The 26112-nt window shown below is 41.5% G+C and overlaps 4 protein-coding genes across 5 annotated transcripts; 2 read left to right on the forward strand and 2 right to left on the reverse strand.

Moving 5' to 3' along the window:
* Positions 1–739: 739 nt before the first annotated feature.
* On the forward strand, positions 740–9646 carry syfa (Phenylalanyl-tRNA synthetase alpha chain). The gene is given in 13 exon segments (NM_001140149.1): positions 740–893; positions 2720–2857; positions 3046–3144; positions 3279–3397; positions 4009–4101; positions 4687–4815; positions 4936–5051; positions 5272–5356; positions 5830–5929; positions 6082–6250; positions 6910–6987; positions 7149–7263; positions 9062–9646. Coding segments are annotated over 13 exon segments (1494 nt in total). The 5' UTR covers positions 740–746; the 3' UTR covers positions 9168–9646.
* A 2380-nt stretch (positions 9647–12026) lies between these two features.
* On the reverse strand, positions 12027–13089 carry LOC145879826 (uncharacterized). Its single transcript, XM_082976520.1, has 2 exons — positions 12651–13089; positions 12027–12419 (listed from the first exon to the last, which is right to left on the reverse strand). The coding sequence occupies exons 1-2, from the start codon at positions 12895–12897 to the stop codon at positions 12118–12120; spliced, it is 549 nt and encodes a 182-aa protein (XP_082832646.1). The 5' UTR covers positions 12898–13089; the 3' UTR covers positions 12027–12117.
* Positions 13090–14609: 1520 nt separating this feature from the next.
* On the forward strand, positions 14610–17179 carry LOC106607076 (synaptonemal complex central element protein 2). Its single transcript, XM_014203667.3, has 5 exons — positions 14610–14727; positions 15041–15127; positions 16304–16392; positions 16472–16688; positions 16839–17179. The coding sequence occupies exons 2-5, from the start codon at positions 15044–15046 to the stop codon at positions 17031–17033; spliced, it is 585 nt and encodes a 194-aa protein (XP_014059142.1). The 5' UTR covers positions 14610–14727; positions 15041–15043; the 3' UTR covers positions 17034–17179.
* Positions 17180–17967: 788 nt separating this feature from the next.
* LOC106607075 (glutaryl-CoA dehydrogenase, mitochondrial) lies at positions 17968–25174 on the reverse strand. Of its 2 annotated transcripts, none has more exons than XM_014203664.3 (12): positions 25020–25174; positions 24324–24443; positions 24160–24195; positions 23896–24036; positions 23659–23721; positions 22345–22515; positions 22109–22238; positions 20464–20680; positions 20240–20343; positions 19966–20091; positions 19640–19800; positions 17968–19368 (listed from the first exon to the last, which is right to left on the reverse strand). In XM_014203664.3, exons 2-12 carry the CDS (start codon positions 24424–24426, stop codon positions 19295–19297), a joined length of 1326 nt encoding a protein of 441 aa, XP_014059139.2. In that variant the 5' UTR covers positions 24427–24443; positions 25020–25174; the 3' UTR covers positions 17968–19294. The 2 variants fall into 2 exon arrangements, with proteins under 2 accessions (XP_014059139.2, XP_014059140.2); XM_014203665.3 differs by having other exon boundaries at positions 24969–25060.
* Between the last annotated feature and the right edge of the window lie 938 nt (positions 25175–26112).

Below are 26112 nucleotides of genomic sequence, written 5' to 3' on the forward strand. Positions count from 1 at the left end.
AGGTCATACAGGCACGTGGTGGCCACACACACTACTGAGCCTCATTTGGACTTGTTTTAAGGACATTGCATCAAAGTTGGATCAGCCTGTAGTGTGGTTTTCCACTTTAATTTTGAGTGTGACTCCAAATCCAGACCTCCATGGGTTGATAAATTGGATTTCAATTGATTATTTTTGTGTGATTTTGTTGTCAGCACATTCAACTATGTAAATAATTTTTTTGTATAAGATTATTTCTTTCATTCAGATCTAGGATGTGTTGTTTAAGTGTTCCCTTTATTTTTTTGAGCAGTATATTTCTATTGAAATATTCCTTCCAGTTCTAGGCAAACACGTTATAGCCCCTTTTTTTGTGGGACAATTCTGGTGTTGAGAGCCATTCAGAAAAACAGAATTCCAACTGTATGATCTTACATCCATTTAAACTTCACCTACCTACAGCAAGCACAATATTTCCAAGATATATCAGATCAGTCATTCAACTATATCCATTCATGTGAAGTGTTAATCATTCTCATCCTCAGTCGCAATTCAGTCACTGTCAGTACATTGCATGCAATGCATGGGATAAATCAAGTGTGTTGTGGATTTTTTTAATTCTTCAAGAAGTCAATTCAGGTATTCATTTTCGCTTGTTCTGAGGAGTTTACGGTATTTCAAAAATACTTGCTCTTGTATTCCAGTACTTTCGACATATCCAATACTGAGCTCACTACCGGTCTCTTTTCGGCTTCGCTGTGACAACCATGGCTGACACTGGTCTTGTAGAAACGCTTCTTCGGCGGGTGGAAAAGGTGGACGGTGGTCTCGACAGTCAGGATGTTGCGACTAGTCTTGGGGTGGACCACCAAGCTATCGTCGGGGCTGTGAAGAGCCTACAGGCACTTGGTGATGTGAGTTTACTTGCCCGTGTTGAAGCGGAAGTCAAGCGACCGTCCACTTTGTTCACTCGGCGGAGACTTTAAGGACACAGTTGACGCTTAAACCGACTAGCAAAAACATAAAACTGACCATTACCTTAACCCTAACCTCATTTTAATACATTTTGAAATTAAATATCGGTTTTGGGCGTCAAGCTTGTACTAATAGCATTTTCTGATCATCCTATGATGATGGGCGATTGGATAGGAAAGTGATGCAATAGGGACGTAAACGGAATCGTGATACCCATGAATAAATGCAGTGGTGACTGATAAGTCTGACTGTTAACTGCACTGCTTGTCAGCAAACTTGACAAAAAACATAAACTGTTAGACATTTTCAATATTTGCTTTTATTGAATCGTCATTAAGGCAATCTACCAACGTCTGATACACCTAGCTGGCTACTACTTGTATAGGATGGTAATTAATGGAAGCTTCTCTAATGTCAAACATGTAAAGTGTGGTGTACCGCAGGGCAGCTCTCTAGGCCCGCTACTCTTTTCTATTTTTACCAATGACCAGCCACTGGCATTAAACAAAGCATGTGTGTCCATGTATGCTGATGATTCAACTATATACACATCAGCAACCACAGCTAATGAAGTCACTGAAACCCTTAACAAAGATTTGCAGTCTGTTTTGGAGTGGGTGGCCAGTAATGAACTGGTCCTGAACATCTCTAAAACTAAGAGCATTGTATTTGGTACAAATCATTTTTTAAGTGCTAGACCGCAGCTGAATCTGGTAATGAATGGTGTGGCTGTTGAACAAGTTGAGGAGACTAAATTACTTGGCGTTACCTTAGATTGTAAACTTTCATGGTCAAAACATATAGATTCAATGGTTGTAAAGATGGGGAGAGGTCTAGATGTAATAAAGAGATGCTCTCCTTTTTTGACACCACACTCCAAAAAGCAAGTTCTGCAGGCTCAAGTTTTGTCTAATCTTGATTATTGTCCAGTCGTGTGGTCCAGTGCTGCAAGGAAAGACCTAGTTAAGCTGCAGTTGGCCCAGAACAGAGTGGCACATTTTGCTCTTAATTGTAATCAGAGGGCTGATATAAATACTATGCATGCCAGTCTCTCTTGGATAAGAGTTGAGGAGAGATTGACTGCATCACTTCTTTTTATAAAAACATTAATGTGTTAAATCCCAAATTGTTTGCATAGTCCACTTACACGCAGCTCTGACACACACACTTATCCCACCAGACATGCCACCAGGGGTCATTTCACAGTCCCCAAATCCAGAACAAATTCAAGAAACCGTTCAGTATTATATAGAGCCCTTATTGCATGGAACTTCCTTCCATCTCATATTGCTCAAATAAACAGCAAACCTGGTTTAAAAAAACAGATAAAGCGGCACAACGCCTCTCCTCTATTTGACCTAGATAGTTTGTGTATGCATTGATATGTAGGCTACGTGTGCCTTTAAAAAAAATGTATGTAGTTCTGTTCTTGTATATTGATCTGTATTATGTCATTCTGTTTTATGTTTCATGTTTTGTGTGGACCCCAGGAAGAGTAGCTGCTGCTTTTGCAACACCTAATGGGGATCTTAATAAAATACGAAATACCAAAATGTCAACATTGAGAAATTAGACTGAGTCAATAAATTGGGAGCTGTTATTGTCACTGGATCTAAAAATGAATCAACGGTAAACGTATAATGTGCAGTGATGGCTAATTCATGATGTGTACACCAATCAGACCTTGAGAAGATGACCAATGTGTAGTCCTCTGCCTCAAGGCTCCATTAGGATTCTGATCATGCTTGTTTGTTTTCCTGCGCAGGTGATCTCAGCTGAGCAGCGCTCCGCAAAGCACTGGGAGCTGACTGGGGAAGGCTGTGAGATAGCCGAGCAGGGCAGCCATGAGGCCAGAGTCGTCAGCTCCATCCCAGAGGAAGGGATGCCTCAGAGCCAGCTCATGGTGAGAGGACCTGCAGGGTGCCTGGACAAATAATATGTACCATGATGTTATGTTATTTGGATGAAAAAAATCTGACTGAAAAATAAAGAATTTAATGAAAGTTGATCATTACATTGTGATTTTATATGCTTTCTACTTGGAGCATTGGGGCAGAGTTTACAGATTGTTTTGTCTCTATTTCTGCGTAGAAACTAGCCTTTGGGAAGGTGGGTTTCAGCAAGGCCATGTCCAACAAGTGGATCCGTCTGGACAAGGGCCACGAGGGCGGAGCCAGGATCTTCAAGACTGTGAGTTTATCTTCACATCTGACTTGGTGTGCTTTGTGATTGAGTGTGAGTGTTGCTTTTATAATGGAGAAAATAAGTATGACACACATAAACATCAATTTCACGCGTGCGTGTGTGTGTGTGCGCGCGCCCAGGTGGAGCACTTAGAAGACTTGGTGAGGGACAAGTTGCTCCTGGTACAGAAAGGCCAGGCATCTCAACTGGAGGAGAAGGAGAAGAATGAGCTGAAGAAACGCAAACTGCTCTCTGAAGTGTAAGAATCAGACCGGTTGATAATATTTGACAACTGTGAAAACATCTGTGAAATGTTAAGTATATTCCTAACTGATATCTACCAGTAGATGGCATTAGATGCCATTCAGCAGTACAAAAGTGTTCACTCATCTGGCATCCAGGCATGTTCAGGATGCCCCAGTCACAACTAGCCTCAGCATAGTCTCATGCTGATGATGTTCTCTGACTTGTTGACCCCTAAGTCTTTAGTTGAATAACAGCTGAGAAATGATATTAAATACATCAATAAGGTTTGGATTAGAATATAAATGATGTCTTACATCATAGTTACATCCTACTTACATAATATTCACAGATCAGATGAGTCAATGTTGTCGTCTTGTCTGAGTCAAGATGTCTAGTTCACCCAATGATATGAATACACTGAGCAACAGATTGTTAATTGTCTACTTCCTATTTGCTAAATAGTGTCCCAGGCCCTCACCACCACCACCACATGTTCCCAATCTCCAATGTTCCCCAAGAAAAGACCTCTTGTGGCCTTTGTGACTTATGTGATATAACACTTTCAAATGACCACATTTATGCCGTTTGAATGAGAATGATTGTATTTATTTCTGTTAATTTTAGGACGGTCAAGTCCTATTGGATCACAAAGGGCAGCTGTTTCAGCACCACCATCACCAAGCAGGAGACAGAGCTCACCCCAGAGATGATCGCTAGGTGAGTCCTGCTCTGCTTTTCCTGTCAACTTTGTCATGGTCGCTCTATGATTGCTAAGATGGACGAGTGATTCCTCATTCTGTATCTCTAACCTGCATGCTGCTGCTGAGGACCCTGTCCTAAGGCAAATGTATATTAGCCTGAAGTTGTTCATTCTCTCACGTGATGTCTGTCATTTCTATTCATATCACTGCATGTCGTAGTCAAATTGGCAGTGTTTTCATTAGGTACCGCGCATGATCCAATTAGTTTTGTTTTTACCTGGAAACTGCAGTCTCTCTCAAAATGCAGGTGATCTCTTGACCAAGCCTGGTTTTCATGTGATTGTCTGAAACAATTTGTTAGTTCTCGTACCCCAAAACAGATGAATAAAAATGCACCTGGTCTGCAATATCTCATGAGGGGATTTGGCACAGAACTGTATTCAGCTGTCCCAAAAAGTTAATTTGTGTATTTGTATATTTACCTCCACATTTTATCTGCACACAGACTTTGCTTGTGTTTGGCCATATACACTCATTAATTTGATGTTCTCTAGAACATATTAGATGTTCTCCAAATTGACCTTTCTCTGGTCTGAGACAGTGGGAGCTGGAAGGAGAAGAAGTTCAAGCCTTATAACTTTGAGGCCATGGGTGTGGCCCCAGACTGTGGCCACCTGCATCCGCTCATGAAGGTCCGCACGCAGTTCAGACAGATCTTCCTGGAGATGGGGTCAGTCACCTATCCTCTTTTCTGCCCTTGCAGGACACCATCAGTATACCCTATATAACTAATGTACGGTAAGACTAAGGTCTAAGACCTGTGTGTACTCACTCCTCCTTTCTCCTTCAGCTTCACTGAGATGCCCACCAACAACTTCATTGAGAGCTCCTTCTGGAACTTTGACTCCCTGTTTCAGCCCCAGCAGCACCCTGCCAGAGACCAACACGACACCTTCTTCCTGTCTGGTGAGCGACTGGGTGTCTCTGTGTGTCTGGACTTGATGCCCAGATAAGATAAAATGGTGCATTATTGATGATACGCTGAAAGGGATATTTGGTTTCCCTAGCTAAAACAGACTCTAGATTTCCATTAGATATAACTCATCTGTTTTCCTCATGTACCATCAGTATTATTTCCATTTAACTTACCGGTAAATGCGGCCCCTCCTATTATTATATTTCTCAGACCCGGCTCAGGCCCATGAGTTTCCCCAGGACTACCTGGAGAGAGTGAGGAAGGTCCATTCAGAGGGAGGCTTTGGATCACAGGGGTGAGAGCTAATCTTCCACACGCGTGCATACGCATGAACTTACACACACGTTTTATTTTTATTTTTTTAATTAAAAAACCTTTTTCTCCCCAATTTCATGGTATCCAATTGGTAGTTACAGTCTTGTCCCATCGCTGCAACTCCCGTACGGACTCATTCTTGACACAATGTCCACTTAACCCGGAAGCCAGCCGCACCAATGTGTCGGAGGAAACACCGAGGAAACAGCACCCGGCCCGCCACAGGAGTCGCTAGTGCGCGATAGGACAAGAACATCCCTGCCGGCCAAACACTCCCCTAACCCGGACAATGCTCGGCCAATTGTGTGCCGCCCCATGGGTCTCTCGGTCGCGGCCCGGCCCGGCTGCGACTCTGCCTGGACTCGAACCAAGATCTCTAGTGGCACAGCTAGACCACTGCGCCACTCGGGAGGCCCAACATGTTCTATTTTTAACGCTGTGTGTGTTTGACAGGTACAAGTATGACTGGAAGATTGAGGAGGCTCAGAAGAACATCCTCCGTACTCACACCACAGCAGTCAGCGCTCGCATGCTGTACAAACTCGCTCAGCAGGTAACCCACTATCTACATTTGTTCATGCTGTCTTAGTATTTACTAAAATGAATTAGAAAGTAATTGCAGGAGGGTGATGTTACATTTTAACTGTGCAGCAATTGGGCAACTTTCCTCTGTAACCATTTCAAATGTACCTTTCTTTCTACCAGGAAAAGTTCACCCCTGTCAAGTACTTTTCCATCGACAGAGTATTCCGTAATGAAACTCTGGATGCCACCCACTTGGCAGAGTTTCACCAGATTGAGGGAGTGGTGGCTGACTATGGCCTTACCCTGGGTGACCTCATGGGCATCCTTCATCAGTTTTTCAATAAACTAGGTGAGGGCTCTACCTGTCAGGGTTGGGGTCAATTCCACTCATTCAATTCTCTCCCAGGAAATGTAATTCAATTCAAATTCGAGGTCTGTCTTTGAATTCAGAGATAATTCAATTCCTCTCAATTCCAATGTTAGGTAAATTCCAAGAATTCAAGTCCCAATTCAATATTATCCCCAACAATTCCACAAATTCCAATTAGAAATTAAATTTCTTCAGGCTGATTGTGACTGTTCAGACAGCCTAGCTATACTGGAAATATCTGAATACAGGTTGAAATGATTAAAAACAAATCCTACAGTAAATGTTTTTTATACTATATGCATTAATTCCATTAACTAGGAAATGTAAAAATATTGAATTTCAATTCCAAAGATTAAATGTTTTTACAATTCCATAACTTAAAAAATTTGAATGGAATTCAACATACATTCTCATGAATGAGGGAATTCAAGAATTGAATGGAATTTAAATGATATAGGAATTGACCCCCACCCTGCTTCCAGTACCTCATTCTTTTTTTTCTTTTTTTAACAGTGGGTTCTGTTGTCTGTACTGAAGTGGCCTCTAATGCATCTTAATGCCTGTAGTACAACATGAGCTTGTTTCTCTGTCAGATGTAGTATTTCTGAGAAAGTAAATATATTTACAATTTTCTCCAGGAATCACCAAATTACGCTTTAAACCGGCCTACAATCCATACACCGAGCCGAGCATGGAAGTGTTCAGCTATCACGAAGGTACAGTTCTTGTGAATATCCTCAAACCCTGGCATTTCTCATGTTTGTGTGATATGTGTGTTTCGGCCTTGGGCTTTTGTCTCACTCAAACCCAAAAGCCCATAGACGCAATCCTATCCACACTGAATCCATCTTAATTTGTCCATTCCTGCTCTCTCCAGGGCTGAAGAAGTGGGTGGAGGTGGGGAACTCTGGGATGTTCAGGCCAGAGATGCTGCTGCCTATGGGGCTCCCTGAGGGGGTGACGGTCATCGCCTGGGGGCTGTCTCTGGAGAGGTGAGTCAATGACAAAGAAAAACATTATCCTCTTCAACTAGAACTGATCCTGGTGATGTAATGGAATTGACTGACCGACATTTGTTAATACAGGAGCTACAATACACAACCCCTTCTGCCTGGCCTACACCACTTCCACACTCTCTGACCTGTCTCTAGGGCCGGGAATTACCAGGGACCTCAAGATACGATATCACCATACTTAGGTGCCGATACGATATGTGGTCTAAAACATTAGAAAGACCTGCTCTTTCCATGACATAGACAAACCATGTGAATCCAGGTGAAAGCTATGATACATTTACATTTTAGTCATTTAGCAGACGCTCTTATCCAGAGCGACTTACAGTAGTGAATGCATACATTTCATACAGCCACAGATCCCTTAGTGTTGTCACCTGTTAAATCCACTTCAAGGAGACAAGTTAAAGGATTTTTAAGCCTCGAGACAATTGCGACATGGATTGTGTATGTGTGCCATTCAGAGTGTGAATGGGCAAGACAAAATATTTAAGTGCCTTAAATGGGGTATGGTAATAGGTGCCAGGCGCACCAGTTTTGAGTGTGTCAAGAACAGCAACGCTGCTGGGTTTTTCATGGTCAACAGTTTTCTGTGTGTATCAAGAATGGTCCACCACCCAAAGGACATCCAGCCAACTTGACACAACTGTGGAAAGCATTGAAGTCAACATGGGCCAGCATCCCTGTGGAACGCTTTCGACACCTTGTAGAATTGAGGCTGTTCTGAGGGCAAAGGGGGGGGGGGGGGGGGCAACTCAATATTAGGAAGGTGTTCCTAATGTTTGTTATACTCAGTGTATGTTTGCTGCAGAGAGACAAGCGAGAGCATGAGAAAACAAGTTTTGATCAGTCAGGGAAATAAGTGCTGAAAAAATGTTTGATCACTATTTAAAAAGAAGATGGAGAACAAGCTATAGGCAGGTACAGCCAACTAGTGCTAGCTAACGCTACCGAGAGTAGCAAAACCATTTATTTATTATCAATTACAAATAAACTTAGATATCGATATGATACCATCCAAAAATAATATCGCAATATGTAACTATCTATTCGCCCCCCCCCCCCCTCCCCCCATTATTACCCGTCTCGCCACTGCTCCACTCTTGGGCCAGCTATCTCACTGGAATTGACCCACATCAGCTCCATATCCTTTAACCTGACCTTAACTCTCTCATAACCATATGCACAGGGTCAACTGTTAGTGTACTTGAATTGGACATGGGATTTCAATAGTAAAATGTTTCCATAATGTGAAAATATACAACGTTATGCCTGTAATCCCAGTGTGATTTCCCATAGAGGGGTTAAAGGTGGACAGTAGTGTGGTCATGTCCCCAGATGTGCAGTCATGCTTCCAGCACACACCACCAGTCTGTTGGCCCACATGTTGACATGTTTACTTCTGGATTGTTATATCTGAGCAATGAGCATAAAACACCATATCGCCTAATGAGCCTAGAATAATGGTTTCCTCAGATGCAGGTCAGAACTGACCATTTAGATATATTTGTGGTCTACTGCGGGTGCTTAAACCCTGGTGACACAGAGGCCTTGTATCTATGAGAACAATCACTGCTAATGGCTATAGTTAGTGAGCTGGGAAGGACCATATCATCTACTCTGTGTAATCTCTCTCCTCCATCCCCTCTGTCCATACAGACCTTTGTCTCTATCCCTGTTTGTCCCCTCTTTCTCTTTGCTGTCTTCCACCTCTCCTTATAATGTACTATGTCATCTTCCTGACACTCTTTCCTCTGCCCTTCTCTGTCTCCTTCAGGCCCACCATGATCAAGTATGGCATCAACAACATCCGTGAGCTGGTGGGACACAAGGTCAACCTACAGATGGTCTACGACAGCCCTGTGTGTCGACTGGACTCTTAGATTCTGTTCAGGCTTCCTCTTGGACAGGCTCACATTACCATACACATCCCACCCAAGGCCCGTGTCATCAGGACCCCCTTGCCCATTAGCAACCATATGAACACTGAACAATCCCACAAACCCTTAATCTACCTTGGCCAGAGACTGCCAGAGAGACAGATCTGTCTGAGAGGGAGGGAAAGAGGACTTACTTTTCTCCTTATAGCTTGTCTGTGGTTCTAGCTGGATTATTGCCGTTGTTTAGCCACGTGATACACAGATTATACTTTAAACCTAATTTATGAAACAGTTAAAACTCATCATTGGTCCTAACCAGCAGCTATGCATGTGCTGAGGGGTAGTGCTAGTACTGTGTTCTCTGCTGATGTGTGCACTACATCAGAGCATAAGGAACTTGTGCTAGTACTGTGAACTCTGTGCTGTGTCCACTCAGTTCATGAGACAAATTGGAAATGGTCAAATAAAGATATTTGAAAGTAGCACGATTTACGTCGTCAGTCTAATGTAATCACCATTGGTAATGCTGAGTTTTTGTTATTCTACTCTGGCTGTGCCAGGTCCGGTTTTAACCTGTCAGAAGAACATTCTTGTTTTCCTCAATCTTGTTGTGGCTGGTGTGTAACGTGGATTGGCGTGTTGAATGATGGTTTAACCCAGAGGATTTAGGAGTTATTTGTGTCATTCCAGTGAAGGTGGGATTACGAATCACCTTCATCGCCTCTTAGTCTCATGTCATCGTACACAGGGTAGACAATTAGCTCTGTGTGCGCACAGGAGATTATTGGGTTAACACATTAGAGCACTTTGGTTGTAAGTGTAACCTAAAATAATTTGCCATGGTACTAAATAAAGGGTCAAGTCTATTCCTGTTAGTTTGTTTTAGGCAACAACACATTGGATATGTGTTTTGCTGGTAGCCTAGTTCATCCCCGATCCCTGCAAGATTCTGAATAAATGTTCTGTTGTGAAGATGAGATGTTCTACACTCTACTGTTATGTATTATGTAAGTCTTCCGTAGTCTGAATCACGGAGACTGTACGTTGTAATGCAAATCAGTATCCTTCTGAGGAGCAATATTGAAGTTGTACTTCAGCCATGTGTAATCACTTCACTGGAATTGCTTCTCCTGAATGAACCTGGCACAGCGACGTCGTGGTACATGCAAGTCTGCCTGAGCATCCTGTGCTGTCTTTAGACGCTTACATGGAACTGAATTTCTGAATTCGGGAGTCTTTAAAAAACCTTGCATGCTATTCAAGCTGACTTGAGGGCCCAGAATAGATGCTGTTGAAAGTTTGTGACAAAGAGAGTGATGTTGCGTGCTCTGCCAAGACTGGGAAATTCTGTGTCTGCTGCAATAATGGACAGACAGGATTTAAAGGTTGTTTACTTAATCAATTGCAGGAACTCCATAAGTCTTTCTGTTCAGCTAATCCTTCAACGTCTGGAAATAACATTTTAAACCCGAGTCTGGGAGTGCAGCTAAGGGTTCCCCAGAACAAAACAATATATAGACAGAACAGATCAACCAAGTTTCTCTGTAGAACCTCTAATTCTAGTTGGAACATACTTTTGGATGCAGTTTTATCCTACCAGGTACTAACGATCCTAACTATCTTCACAAGCACTGGGATAGAAAAATGCTTCATAGGTATTTGTATCCAGTTTTATATGCAAATTTCAATCTATATATTTTTTTTTATCCTGTGCAATCTCATCCTGTGTGTTCACCTGCATCATATCATGTTTGCCATTTCTAACTTGCAGAAGTTGCACTACATACCCAAATCAATAATACCATTTAGTTTGAACTTGGTACACATATTTACTACTTCATTGAACATCTCAGCTTTGATGTGGTACTGTATAATTGTAGTCCCTTTTCATGTTATGTAGATACAGACAGTAAAGTCAAATTCTTCAGTTGGCACAACCTGTGGACAAACCTATTAGCTGTTCCTTGATCGTGTTCACCCTCGTACTCACATTTCAACTACAAAGCCACATCTGGGAGTCATTTTGCACACAGTTCCACATATATCACCATGCATGCAATGCTTTGCATTGATCAGAAAATCTGACATTTCGTCAAGTCAATGATTAATACATTTAGGAGTTCATCAAAACTTGATCTACCAAGTCCTGAGAGACTTGCTGAAAGCTTTATTTAAAGTAGCTTAGTTAAGATTTAGCAATAATCAGTTCCCTTGTTTAGCCTTTACCCTATAGTTCTCATTATTTCCCTTTGATCATTTGACTTTGATCTTGAAATGAAGCCGCTCTAGATTTATATTACAGAGGAATAGCAGTTTTTAGAGGCCCCCCAAATCCCTTCATGTTTTGATGGATACTGAAGCAGTATTTAAATGTTATTTAAGAAAGGGGGCTGGTGTAGGCAGCTGATGGTGATAGGTTTGGGATGAAACATGGCAAATCCTTTTCCATGGGATCAGTCTGGATCATTTTGAATGTGTTGTACATCTTTAAATCATCTTCTCATGGCAATAGCCATTGATTAACCCCTCTCCCTTCATGGTCCGTTCAGTCGACCAGGGGTTCTTAAACTTTTTCAGCTCGAGACGCAAATGAGAAATTGACCGTCCTCCCATGACCCAAATTAAGAATAAATAGTGTGTGATTGTAGATGTATTCTCATAACTCGCGACCCACCTTTCACATACCCAAGTTCCCAACCCATAGTTTAATTAAGAAACCCTGCAGTAGACAAATCTCAGCGTCAGTACAGGATGATACTGTATAGCACCAGCACAAAAGTTATCTTCAAACTCTCCTTTGTCAAGCTTTGGTTGCTGTGTGGTGTTAACATTTCAACCCATGTAGTTGTCTTGTTAATAACCTTAAGTAGGTCTGTTGAGTCCTGTGACGTGCTTGGTGTAATCAGAATCAACCGGTGACCACAGGGCTGGAGGGAGTTGGTGCTGGCTCCTTTCAGATCTCGCTGGGGAGGGAGTTACAGTGCCCAGGCCAGGGGCTGCTGTCTATGGCCAGGGCAGCAGGGCTCTTGTTGTTGCCGGTGCCATGGGTGGGGAAGAAGTGGATGTAGGGGATTGCAGGAAACAGCAAAGGGCTGCCCGGGAGGCTCTCATCCAGGGGCATGGGGAACCCCACATCATCTGTGTCCCACACGTGGAAGGCATTGTGGGTCAGGACTATGGGGGGGTGTCTGGCAATGAAGCACTCCGGGTTTCTGTTCTTCTCTAGGTCCTCCTCAGTGGGGCCAAGAAGACATTCTGATGAAAGGGGTAAACAGAGAGGACACTGGAGATAAGCACATTTGCTTCAGGACTGGTGCCCCTGATCATCTGTGTTAGCTAGTCATGTTGCCATTTTGCATAGAAAAGCTTAGAGTTATGCTTATTTATCACAAGTTATTTGCTACACGTATACATTGCGATGGAACAGCCTAACAACTACAGATTAGTTACATTTACAACTGATTTTCGAACATTTTAAGTTCATACCTGTTATATCAAGGGCCAGGTCCTTGATCAGATGTCCAACAATAGCATAGGCGACTCCTACCACTACCAGTGCTGCAATCAGCAGGTAGACCACTGCCTTTGGCAACGGAATGAGGTCCCGGGCTGCCGGCATATACTCCTTGTACAGCGGGTCTTCCGTCCCGACTAGTACGTCGAATTTGGAGACTAGTGGGGAAGCATGTGCCTCATCATTGAAATTAAAACTGGTGAAATTGAGGGCATTCATTATGGAAAAGTAGCCTAAGCGATATAGTTCTAATGATGATAAACGCGCTGATGTCCGGCGATGAGGCAATTCCCCCCCCCCCCCCCCCCCCCCCCCCCACACACACAACACCAAGACCAGGACTTGATTGGTGGTGAGTCTTGTATCCGTGCAACACTCAAGTCTCAACTTCTTTGATGTCTCAGTTCGAATGATCCTAAAAGGGATTGAAAAGCATGAAACATGTATATATGTTAATATCTCAGTGGAGTTGGAGGTGAACACAACTCCACCAAATATAGTTTTAATTTGTGGAGATATTACTTCCAAACGATTTCAATACCATTTTGACAGTACAAGCGTTAGCCGCTTACCTTGATTTTGGACGATTTTGGACGACTGCTGTTTTTGTGAAACTGGCTTTGCGTTGCTTTTTTTTTTTTTAAAGGTCCCTAAATTGGAGAAAAAACTTTTGGATGTTTATCAGAAATTAATTTCCATGTTCATAAGTCAGTCGCCCTGGAGCTTTCCTTTGACGCGCTTCTTTGTCATTGTCCTTGGTGCTGAAATGAACCCAACCAACTTTCACGTTTTAGTAAACAGTAGTATTTCTAGACCGCCCACTGTTCATCACTCAAGGGATAAACTTTATCCCGCCTCCACTTAAACAGCCAACCTGTATCAGATAGATGCAGTTGATAATGTTCTCTTAATTCTATAGTTGATGGATTTACATTACCAAGAAATGTTGTCTCCTTAAATGTCCTAAGGACGCATGGCATGAAGATCCTCATGCCAATTACAACCTTTCCAGGAGATAGTTAATCGACACACGATCACATGTAGTGGGCCTGTTTGGTTAATCCATGTTGTTTAGGAAATATTGAAGAGCTTTTCATATTCAATATAAGCCTACTATCATCTTTGAAACATGTAGTTGTTCATCTCCACTAGATTATTTTAGAGGAAATGTCCTTCTCCAATCCACTGGGCATAATTCAGCGCACAGCCCTGCCCTTTGACCTTTAATGCTTTCCCACCATAGACTGGATTAACTAATTGTAAGAAGATTTTGAAACTCATCCTCATGAGCCAAATCCTAACTGGAAATAAGCATATAGTTCATGGCCTCATGGCCTCAATGTGTCAATATAGACTGTCCCGATCAAATAAATACATTATTATTATTATTAGGCTACGTGTTAAAACTAATAATTTCGTCCAAAATAGGAGCTACATTGGTTCATGTTCAGTGACTGACTTCTATTTCCTTGGGTAGAGAGCAGGCTTGGGCATGTATGGGATTTATCTGTTTCATAATTCCCCATTTCAAAGCAGCAGTAGACATGCAAAGAAGCAGAATCTGAAGAGATTAGAGGTTTATTCCCTTTATGAGACAAGCCTTTATCTGCCCACCCCATGTCCCTCATTTCCTGATGGATTTAAACTGCTAGAGCCACTGGAATACCTCCAGAGATTTATCTCCTGAACTTTGAGAACGTTTTCTTCTGTTGATTCAATATATCTACATATTGCAACATAACGTGGATTTCTCAAATTGTGTATGCTTCATGTGTGTATGTGAATGTACTTGCCACCTGCTTTCGTTCATGCATGCCCATTGTCGAGGGAAGTAGGGGTGCTGAAAAATCAGATAATTTTTTCACAAAAGTACCGTTATACCCCCCAGTTTGCTGATTAAATTAAATTGTTGACACTAATTGAACAACTGACCAGTTCACCGCACGTGTCCTCCAGAACCCGTTTTTCGCGCGCAATTTTCGAGGTGGCCAGACAGTTCTGACGAAAACTTTTATGACACAGTGCAACTGAATAATATAATTTTTGGGGGTAAGTAGCCAGCAACACTATTTTGTTGTTTCCAATGGAGTTTCGCTAAATATTTCTAATATTTTGTTACCACCACATGACTTACCCTTGACAAAACTCGATACTGGATACCTATTTGGTTTTGTCATGATCAGATCAGACTGAGGGGTTAGCTTTATGCCTAGCTAGGCTAGCTGGCCAGCATAGCCCAATGTAACGTTAAAGTAGTTGAGTCAGAGAAGGTTAGAGAAAGTGGTTTGGTTGAGTTGTTACAGAATTAGCTAACTTCCATACCGGTTACATTTATTTTTCCTATGCAACATTCTGCTCGTAGAAAATGTCCCAGCTCTTCTTTGGAAAGCCAGCCCCTACCTTTCAGTCTACACCAAAACCTGGTCATCATCATCCCTCATCACCCAAGGTAAATGAAGGAAAATATGAGACTGTCCAGCTCAACTCTGGATGACTGATATCTTGCACCTGTGAATACTTTGCTACTTATTTTTGAGAACTGTACACTTTGTCAATGTATTTTACATTTACATTTACATTACATTCTAGTCATTTAGCAGACGCTCTTATCCAGAGCGACTTACAGTAGTGAATACATTTCATACATTTTTTTTTCAATCGCACTGGTCCCCCGTGGGAATCGAACCCACAACCCTGGCCCATATCAGTCAATTGAAATGAATTCATTAGGTCCTAATCTATGGATTTCACATGACTGGGAATACAGATATGCATCCGTTGGTCACAGATACCTTAAAAAAAAGGTAGGGGTGTGGATCAGAAAGTATCTGGTGTGACCACCATTTGCCTCATGCAGCACGACACATCTCCTTCGCATAGTGTTGATCAGGCTGTTGATTGTGGCCTATGGAATGTTGTCCCACTCCTCTTCAATGGCTGTGCAAAGTTGCTGGATATTGGCAGGAACTGGAACACACTGTCATACACGATCCAGAGCATCCCAAACGTGCTCAATGGGTGACATGTCTGGTGAGTATGCAGACCATGGAAAAACTGGGACATTTTCAGCTTCCAGGAATTGTTTACAGATCCTTGCGACATGGGGCCGTGCATTATCATGCTGAAACATGGCTGTGGATGAATGGCACGACAATGGACCTCAGGATCTCATCACAGTATCTCTATGCATTCAAATTGACATAGATAAAATGCAATTGTGTTCGTTGTCCGTAGCTTATGCCTGCCCATACAATAACCCCACCATGGGGCACTCTGTTCACAACGTTGACATCAGCTCATCCACACGACGCCATACACACAGTCTGCCATCTGCCCGGTACAGTTGATACAGGGATTCATCCGTGAATAGCATACTTCTCCTGCGTGCCAGTGGCCGTTGAAGGTTAGCATTTACCTACTTTAGTCAGTCAGGTCAAGACCCTGGTGAGAATGACAAGCACGCAGATGAGCTTCCCTGAGACGGTTTCTGACATAAATTATTCGGTTGTGCAAAGCCACAGTTTCATCAGTTGTCCGGGTAGCTGGTCTCAGACGATCCCGCAGGTGAAGGAGCCAGGGATCAGAAAATGTTATGTTTGATTGACATTTGTCCCTGTATCCTTAGGACCCTGAACAAGGACATGGGCCAGACCAGGACATCCCTGATGAGACATTTTTGTTTGTGACACTGGACGAAAGCCATGGACAGCAAAGGTATGGAGTTACTGGGTTTAAAGCATTATTCATTGTGTTCTGTTAAGTATTTAAAGTACTTTTTTTATTTTTATGGAAGTGAGGACTCCGGCATCGACATTTCAAACATCTCCAATAGACGTGACGTACACAACAGTACTTCCAGTGAGATCCCAGGTGAGGAGACTACGACTGTTCTCAGGTCAACGATAGAGGAGATAGGGAAGAAGGCCCAGGATCTGATAGAGAGAATAAACCAGAGCCGAGCCATGGACCTGGAAATCATGACCACCTTTGAGAACAAGTTAATGAATAAGGTATCACTGTCCTACTGTTGAGTAAAAAGTACATGGTCATATTTTTTTGGAGTTAAAAAAGAATGCATTGAGATTACAAGTCTAGTTTAATGTTTATGTGAAGGAGTGTGACTGACTAGTGTGTATATGCGCGTGTGGGTTCCTCCCCAGGTGAGAGAGGTGTGCCAGCAGGTGAAGGAGCAGATGTACAGCAGCTATGAGGAGCATGGCCGTTGGATGGAGGCCAATCTGCAGGAGCTGTCTGAGGTGCTGGAGAGGAGCAGTCAGCTCAGTATAGAGCTACAGGGAGCAAGTCAGACCTTATCAGCCATCAACAACAGCCTGCAGCAGACAGCTGAGAACTGACATCTACCCAGCCATTCATTTATTTTAACTGCCTTACAGCATCCCGACTTCTGGGAGGTCTAGAATAATTAAAGCAATGCCTTGTGTTTGTTTGACTGTGGTATATGTCTAATAGGACATAAAACAGTGGTTGTAAACTCAGGTGTTGGAAGAAGCTTTTGTTAATTCAATTATTTATTATATAACTAGTGTGGATATTTTTGTTCATACCTATGACCAAATAGCATTATAGAACATATTTCATGGGCCAGAATATACGCTTGTGCCCAGTTTAGAATCCAAAACATTCACCTTAATGCCTATGGGTCAGTCCACCAATTAAGTGCCTTTGGAGAAGTGTAACTTGTTAAAAAAATATATATACATTTAACATGCTGTCATAATGTCATTAAAAAAAGTTTTTCTATCACAAGACGTTAAATAAAAATAATTACTATAGTAAGTGCATATGAAGTGCCAAATAAAGTAACAGGGTTGACGACTTCTTAAAGCTGCCATAAATTCCCTTGTGACAGGGGGAATGGAAGCTTGTTGTGTGTAGTGGCAATTGAATGCAAGCTTCACCCAACAAATTAAATTAAAACATTCCTAGCCTGTCTATCCATGGGTAACAGGGTTGACGTGTTATGCTCGACCCACTCAGTTTTCCATCACAAAACACCAGAAAATGGTCAAAAAGAGTAGAACCTGCTTTTACACTATGATTTGACAATTAGATGTTCAATGTTTAGAAAAAATTGAGAAAACGAGTTCAGTTCACATAAGTGTTGACCTTAAAATGTACAGATGATTAATCACATAAAATAAATATTTGCGAATTACCTTGTCAAAGCAACAAAATAACTACAGCTTCACAATGATGGTGAAACCTTGAGACATTGAGGTTAAGTGCATTAAAGTCTTCCAGACGTCACAGAGGGGCATGTCAACATACTGAATTTAGGCAATTTAGCAAGTCTTTATTCATAATAGAAATCTGATTGATTGAATTCTCCATGTGGTCTATATTAAAGGGCACTTCATTTAATGTAACAGGCTTTTAAAATTCAATAGTGGTGCACAATTTCTATATCAAAAGGACGCAAAATACACTTCATGGAATAACCCCCCCCCCCCCCCCCCATCTTTTTTGATTCACTTTATGTTACTTAAAATAGGAACATTCAAAACACTACCACGAAATGAAAGATGAGTAATCCAAAAATCCCCCAACCACTCTGGATTAAATGGACCACCTGTTGATGACAATTCATTTATAAACAAGAGACTAATTTAGCATTAGATAGTGAGCATTACTACAACACTATTACTTTGCCAGCAAAAGGAAATTGCAATGACCATGAAAGTACTGCAAGCGTTATTTGTGAAAAGCTTGAATTAACCTTTAACAGTGCAATTCAAACCATCCATAACATTTACATCTGGTTGAGTTCTGAGGAGAGCAAACTTAATAAAGTGCAAACAGCATTCATTGTCTTCTACCCCAAAATACAAATCTCTGATCTGCCTAAATGGTAAGTCACAAATACAACTATTCAATTACAAAAAAGCAATGGCATGATTATTTAAACTGTTTTAATTTATTTACTTTAACTTAAACTGATTGACTTTTTTTTTTTTAACTAACATTAAATGCAGTATCATTTATTTGGCATTCAATTACCAATAACTGGTCATTAGTACCATCACAGTTCTAAAAACTCAGGACTTAAGTATGGATCTTGACCTCATTTTAAAATGTTTGTCCAACAACCATTTTACTACAAATGTTGTGAGGAAACAAGCGATTCATTCTAAACCATCTTAACTTCCACATTGTAGTCAGAAATTGTCCAAACAAACCAGTAAGTACTAGGGTTTTATGACAGAGTAGAAAAATAGCTTTGTTTTTCAAATTGAAATAATTACACTCATGAATTATCCATGAGATCGATGATAGACTTGCCTTTAAAACCCGACCTGGTCTTTCGCATAAAATAAAGATTTAGGACTGGTTTCCCGGACACAAACTAAGCCTAATCCTGTTCTAAAAAGCAATTTCAATCGAAATTCTCCATTGAGCATGCTTTTTAGTCCAGGACCAAGCTTAATCTCTGTCCAGAAAACCAGTCCATATCCTACAAACTCAAGTGAGAGGAAACATTAGCGTTACTGTAGAAGACAAGCCATCAAAGCAGTGTAGAACTACTTGTCCTTCGTTTAAGGAACAGATTGACTTGAGGTTTCTGTTAGTGGTCTGTTTGAGCACTAGCAATAGGCAGTTAGTTATTAACAGTGAAAGACTGCAGTCCAGTGATGGCTTTGCCCAGAATCAGGGCATGGATGTCATGGGTACCTGGAAGACAAAGAAAACAATATAAGGAACCATGTGGAACAGTTAAACAGTGCTGATGCTGAAGTTGAGCAAATATATTTTTTTTCCCCTTGAAAATATCTTGGAAAATGCAATGGTTTTCCCATATGACCTATTTATTTATTGTAAATGACATATTACTGACCTCTACTGGTGAGGAAATATACCACGATAAAACAGTTTTCCTTCCACATCCATAGCAATGACACATCCATATCCTCTTAGACCTGGTTATGGCCTTCTTTCTCCTCACCTTCGTATGTGTTGACGGCCTCCAGGTTCATAACATGGCGGATGATGTGGTACTCGTCAGAGATGCCGTTTCCTCCCAGCATGTCTCTGGCCTGCCGGGCGATGTCCAGGGACTTCCCACAGCTGTTCCTCTTTAGCATAGAGATCATCTCAGGGGCTGCCCTGAGGTAGGAGAGAAGAAGACATATGAGCTAAGTCTCCTCCTCAGGTTCTATTCCCTCTGAAACAACCAGAAATTGTACTTCCACTATGGTGTGTAGTTCTTTGTTAAAAAGTGGTGTCACACTACAAGACGATTATGTCACATCATTTCCAGTTCCCTCTTACTTTTTGGCGTCGATGAGTCTCCCCAGCTGTAGACAGGCCTGCAGGCCAATGGTGATTTCTGTCAACATGTCGGCCATCTTTTTCTGCATCAGCTGGTTTCTGGCCAGGGGTACTCCAAACTGGATTCTGAGATAAATATCATGAGTAGCAGAACATCTTAAGTTCACTCAGAAAAGCTGACAAAACAAAATAAGATTCAAGAGCTACAGACTTTTGCTCGGTCCTGCTCATCCAAAACAACATCTCATACCAATAGTAGCCACAGAATCCTCACCTGTCTAGTGTGTACTGACGAGCCGCGTGGAAGCAGAACTCTGCAGCACCTAGTGAACCCCAGGCGATGCCATACCGGGCATTGTTCAGGCAACCAAAGGGACCCTAGAGCCAAAGAGAACAGACAAAACATTTATACCAACAAGATTAAAACAGCATTGTAAGAAAGTCTGGCCATCCACATAAAAGTCCGTACATGACAGTGGTATCCTGGCCTCTACTCACTCCCAGGCCAGAGACTTTGGGCAGCAGGTTCTCCTCAGGAACCTCCACCTCATCCATGATGATCATGCCAGTGGCTGACGCCCTCAGGGAAAACTTGCCCTCGATCTTGGGTGTGGTGAAGCCCTTCATACCGCGCTCCAGGATGAAGCCACGCACCTTCCCATCGTCACACTTGGCCCAGACCACAGCGATGTCCGCCACAGGGGAGTTGGTGATCCTGACGAAGGTGAAGGAGATGAGGGAAGGCATTGTAATTTAGGGAGGAGCTATTTTATCAGTATGCTACAGAGTGAGTCTGGTTTCTAGGGCTTATATGAGGCCAGTTTTGCATAAGTTTCACAAGACGTGATGGTAGAATTGAGCAGAACTACGTACTCAATGTCAAACTAAGCATTTGGTTGAAGTTGTTGAAGCTGCACTTCCCCAGAGGAAACAGTGTTACATCAAATATATAAAACATGAACTACAGGCCCAGGTTACCAATTAACATGTATTTATTCCGTGTTAAGCTTACGCAATGTGAGGGCCAATGCACTCAATGGTTAAGTATACAACCACAAAGTCCAGTTCAGTCACTGCTGACGTCTCTCAGTTCAGAATCATAACACTCTGTGAAACCAGAGTAAAGGGGAACTCAGGGGAACCTAATATTCATGTACCAAGCATGAATATATTTGTGAACAGCACCACCCTGTGGACTAGTATACAGAGTGAAATGTTGTTTACAATTTAGATAAGAGCTAAACCACTTGATCTTGGGTTTATTATTTGAAAAATACATGACATTTTTTTTTTTTAAATGCTCTAATGAAGATTTCTGTATAATAGAAAGCACATATTCCTATTCTTCAGAATTTTTGGAAGTAGCCTATTCTTGATGTTTCATGAATAGATAGCCTTTTCAGTCAGTAGAGGAATGCATTCCAAGGTGTTGAGACAAAGGTAGCTTTCATCAATGTTTGTGGTCTGTATGTGTTTGTTCTGTTATATGATCCATTGGCTATTTATAGGAAGCAATTCCAAGGTTCTTTGCATGGGCTCAAACTCAAAACCCTGAGTACATCACATCAAAACATCAAGGTTCTCCTAATGCCTGCTATCCAGCTACACACATCTCTGTCCAGTAAGTCCTGAAGTCCTCATGCTCATGGGGTGATGAACTATTTCCGTCACTATGTAGTAGGGCTGGGAATTGCAAGGGACCTCCGCTACGCTATTATCACGATAATTAGGTGCCGATACGATATGTATTGCAATTCTCATGTATTGTGATTCAATACTGCGATTTTATTGCAATTTTATGTTCCAAACATATTGCTCACTATATGTCTGCTGCAGAGAGACAAGAGAGAGCATGAGAAAATTAGTTTTGATCAGTCAGGGAAATAAGTGCTGAAGACATGTTGGCTCACTATTTAAAAAGAAGATGGAGAACAAGCTATAAGATTAAAAATACCAGAGTTTTGGTGCAGGTACAGACAACTAGCACTATTTGGCAAAAAAAAAAAAAATTATAAATATAAATATATATATATATATATATATATATACACATATCTTCAAAAATAATATTGCGACATATAACTATTGATTTCCTCCCCTAGCACTACTATGTAGTGAAGTACAGTCTCCCAGTCCTACTCACCAGGTCTTGGAGCCAGTGAGAGTGAAGGTGCGGCTGGAGGGGTTGAACTTAGCCCGGGTCTCCATGCCACCGGGGTCACTGCCGTGGTTGGGCTCAGTCAACCCAAAACAGCCCAGGATCTCTCCACGAGCTGGGAGGTAGAGGACGCATTACAGGACAAATACACCCAGATATAAACAGGATTGTGCGTCATTTACGATGAGGCCTAAGGGATGTGGATGTCCCCTCCTCCTTACCCAGCCTGGGTAGCCACTTCTCCTTCTGCTCTTCGGTACCGTACGCGTAGATAGGATGCATGACCAAGGAGGACTGCACACTCATGACAGAGCGGTAGCCGCTGTCCACCCTCTCCACTTCCCTTGCGATCAAACCGTAGGCCACATAGCTCGTCCCAGCACAACCATATCCTGGTCAAAGTGTGGAGGGAGAGAGAACACATCATAGGCAATAACTTCCAAACAAACAGTAGGACTACATTAAAAGGAAATTAAGTGAATCTACATCCAATTATCTATATTTAAATGCTTCTGGCATCACACATATAGTTGATTCTGAAAAACAAATCACCATCAACATTTTATGATCCAAATGACCAAAGTCCATTTCACAGAAAACAAAATCCCTCTTTGAAAGCTTTCAGAGAATGATATAACCCCCGGTGAGTTTACAGGTACATTATCCATTTCAAATTATACATGTATAAAACATGTACCAGTAGGCGGTAACTCAAATGAAAATAAGAAAACTGTAAGAAATAGAGTTTAAGTGATAAAAAAAAAAACTGCCAACCATGTTTCCCACCCCTTCCCATCCCGCTCACCAGTTTACAGAGTCAAGTATATTTGTCCAAGCCTCAAATGTTCCTCGAGTAGCACCATTCATTCTCGCTGTCAATAATTCTAATGTTCTAACTTCTAACAGTAACTGTATCCACTGGCGAATTGGGAGAGAGTGAGGTGATTACCATCTAAGAGCCAGGAATCATCTCTGATTGATTGAGAGATTCAAGGAGCTATCATCAAAAATGGAATATTTACATTCATGCACATCGCACTTGTACCTTTGCCCCAGAAGCATTTAACTGCAGGGCACTCCCACAGCATATGGAGTTGGGGCCAATTTTATCATAAAACGTTTCCTTGGCGTTAAATACAGTCTGTGAACAAACTTAAAAATTTATAAATTGATGGTTTGGATTACGGGATGACATTTTTTCCCATATTCTGTTCCAGTTAAAGGGTTGTTCAGATTCAACAAGATCTGTGAACCAAACTGTTTTAATAGCTAGCTCAGAATGAGCTTTCCAAAAGTTGCTTATATATTATAGATATGAGTCCTTTCGAGAGCCCAGATAATTATTTATAAATCCCATAATTGGAAGGTTCGGTACTTGGGTTTCCCAAGGGACTCCATAGGCAGCATAGCTGACCTAAGTTGTAAATATAGAAAAAATGATTTACCTGGTATTTCAAATCTTGGAATGTTCTCAAAACATTACTGTCCATGATATCAGCAAGGCCACCCTCCAGATCGCAAAGGTATTGACTCACCTTTAATGGTTGGGCCCAGGATACCCAGCTCCCCCATCTCTGACACAATGTCTCGATGGAACACTAAGACAAAAGCATGTTATGTTGACATGGTTTGCATAACGGACGAAATTCATAATATTGACATTCCAACTTAAATGGCAAAACTGATACTTAAGGGTTCCTTCCTAGGTTATTGGCATGAATAGCTCAATGGGCCCTGCTTGGGTGATGGTGTGTCTCAAAAGTCAGACCCACCTTCGTTTCTGTTGGCCATCAGAATGCGGGGCATGAGTTTGTCCTGACAGTAATCACGGAATGAGTCTCGGATCATGATCTCTTCCTCAGTCAGCTGACCCTCCAGCTCCAGGCCATCCCGCCAGTTAAACTGAACCTTGGCTGGTGGTTCAGTAGAGAAGGATCATAGAGCAGAGAAGCACAACTGAATATTCATCAGACCCCAAAAATAATAGAAGGGCAATATATATATGATTGATCTGAAAGGAGTTGATATCGACATACGTGCTTTAGCTTTCTTCTCACTAGCTTTCTCTGCATCTGTGGAAAGGACACAGATTGAGTACTTCCCCTGACAAATAGAGGCATGATGATTGTAAGAATGGCTTTGTAAAACTACTACCATTGTGTTCTCATGATGGCAAGGTCATTATTGAGTAATGTTATACCTTTTTGTGCAGACACTGCTGATCCCTGTGATCTTGATGCTGAAATGATGGCACATCTCTGGGGGTTGACCAGCAGACGGCACACAGCGCTTCTCAGTGCCATGATGGGTAGCTAGATTTCTATTAGAAGAAAATAATCCATAAAACAATGCAACAAACTCAAATAGTTGTCATTTCAAAGACATAATAGGTTATAACTTAACAATCATGTAATTTGAGAGAGCAGGTGGAGAAAGCAACTAGCAAATTGAACTCACGTAGCTGCATAGGATAGTTTGAGAGGAGAAATGAGTCGTGATTAGTTTCGAGAATGTTGAAAGAGAGATGTGGTGGTTGGCAGACAAGTTGTTACACAAGATAACATTAGCACTAGCTAGTAGCTATCCCAACTATTTATACAGTAGCTAGCTAGCTAACGCAAGGTAGCTAGTTAGATAAATGTCGATCTGCAGGCAACTGAAACTTGGCAGCTATTAACACACCTCGCCACGTTAGTTGAGGTTAAAATGTCTACTGCAGGCAGATCAGTTAATACTATTAGAAGGTTTACGTTAGCTAGACTAGCTTGAAAGTCAGTCTTGTTCTAGTATCAAGCTGTAAAAGCATAGTATCGAGTTTATTTACTTGACACGAGCACAAACTTACTGTTTCATCAATGTCTCAAATATGTTGGCTAACTTCAATACATAGACTGACCTGTAATTTACAGTGCTGGAGATCCGTGACCCAGGCCTCCGTAGTCCTTTCCAAATTGACAAGGTAGAGGAGGACTAACGTCAACACGGTTGCCTGCGTAAAGTAGGTCAGGAATGGTTAGGTTCTGTCGCCATTTTGAGTGTGGGAAATGGACCTTGATCCACTTTTAGTATAAAAGAAAATGTTAATGGTATGTCTGGAACCAAATGTAAATGATAGTGGGAAGAAAATTACTATGAACTTCAAATATATGTTTTTTTGTGCAGCAGCATTGTTCGTTTTTTTCTCTCTTTTCACCACTCCCTATGGCTGCTTTCTAGTGTCTCTCCCATGCAGTCGCGTAGTTTTTGACTAAGCTCTGATTGGTTTATTAGCGGGGGCGTGCAGATTCAAGGCGTGGCTATGAGAGGGTTCTGTTCATGCATTGACCACATTCATGTTCAGAACTATTTTCAGAACGTACGGACAGTGGTGTAAAAAGTACCCAATTGTCATACTTGAGTAAAAGTAAAGATACCTTAATAGAAAATGACGGAAGTAAAAGGGAGAGTCACGTAGTAAAATACAACTTGAGTAAAAGTCTAAAAATGTTTGGTTTTAAATATACTTATGTATTTTTTATTTATTTTATTTAACCTTTATTTAACTAGGCAAGCCAGTTAAGAACAAATTCGTAATTACAATGACGGCCTACACTGACCAAACCCGGACGACGCTGGGCCACTTGTGCGCCGCCCTATGTATGGAGTAAAAAGTACATTATTTTCCTTAGGAATGTAAAGTAAAAGTAAAAGTTGTAAAAAAATATAAATTATGACGTAAAGTACAGATACTACTGAAGTAGTACTTTAAAGTACTTTACATCACTGCATATGGACCTGTCAAACTGATAAAAAACGATTGTAATTTATCATAGCATACATTCACTTGACTATGACTTGGAATGTTTTACCTGTAGATAACAATTAAACATTGAGTCACTAGAGTCTGATTACTTGAGCAACCACTTTCATGACTTTGCCCTTCTCTCTGGATCAGAAAAGGAGGATCATTTTCATATACACTGCTCAAAAAAATAAAGGGAACACTTAAA

This window comes from Salmo salar, chromosome 06, assembly GCF_965601325.2.
Source record: "Salmo salar chromosome 06, fSalSal1, whole genome shotgun sequence".
NCBI lineage: Eukaryota > Metazoa > Chordata > Actinopteri > Salmoniformes > Salmonidae > Salmo > Salmo salar.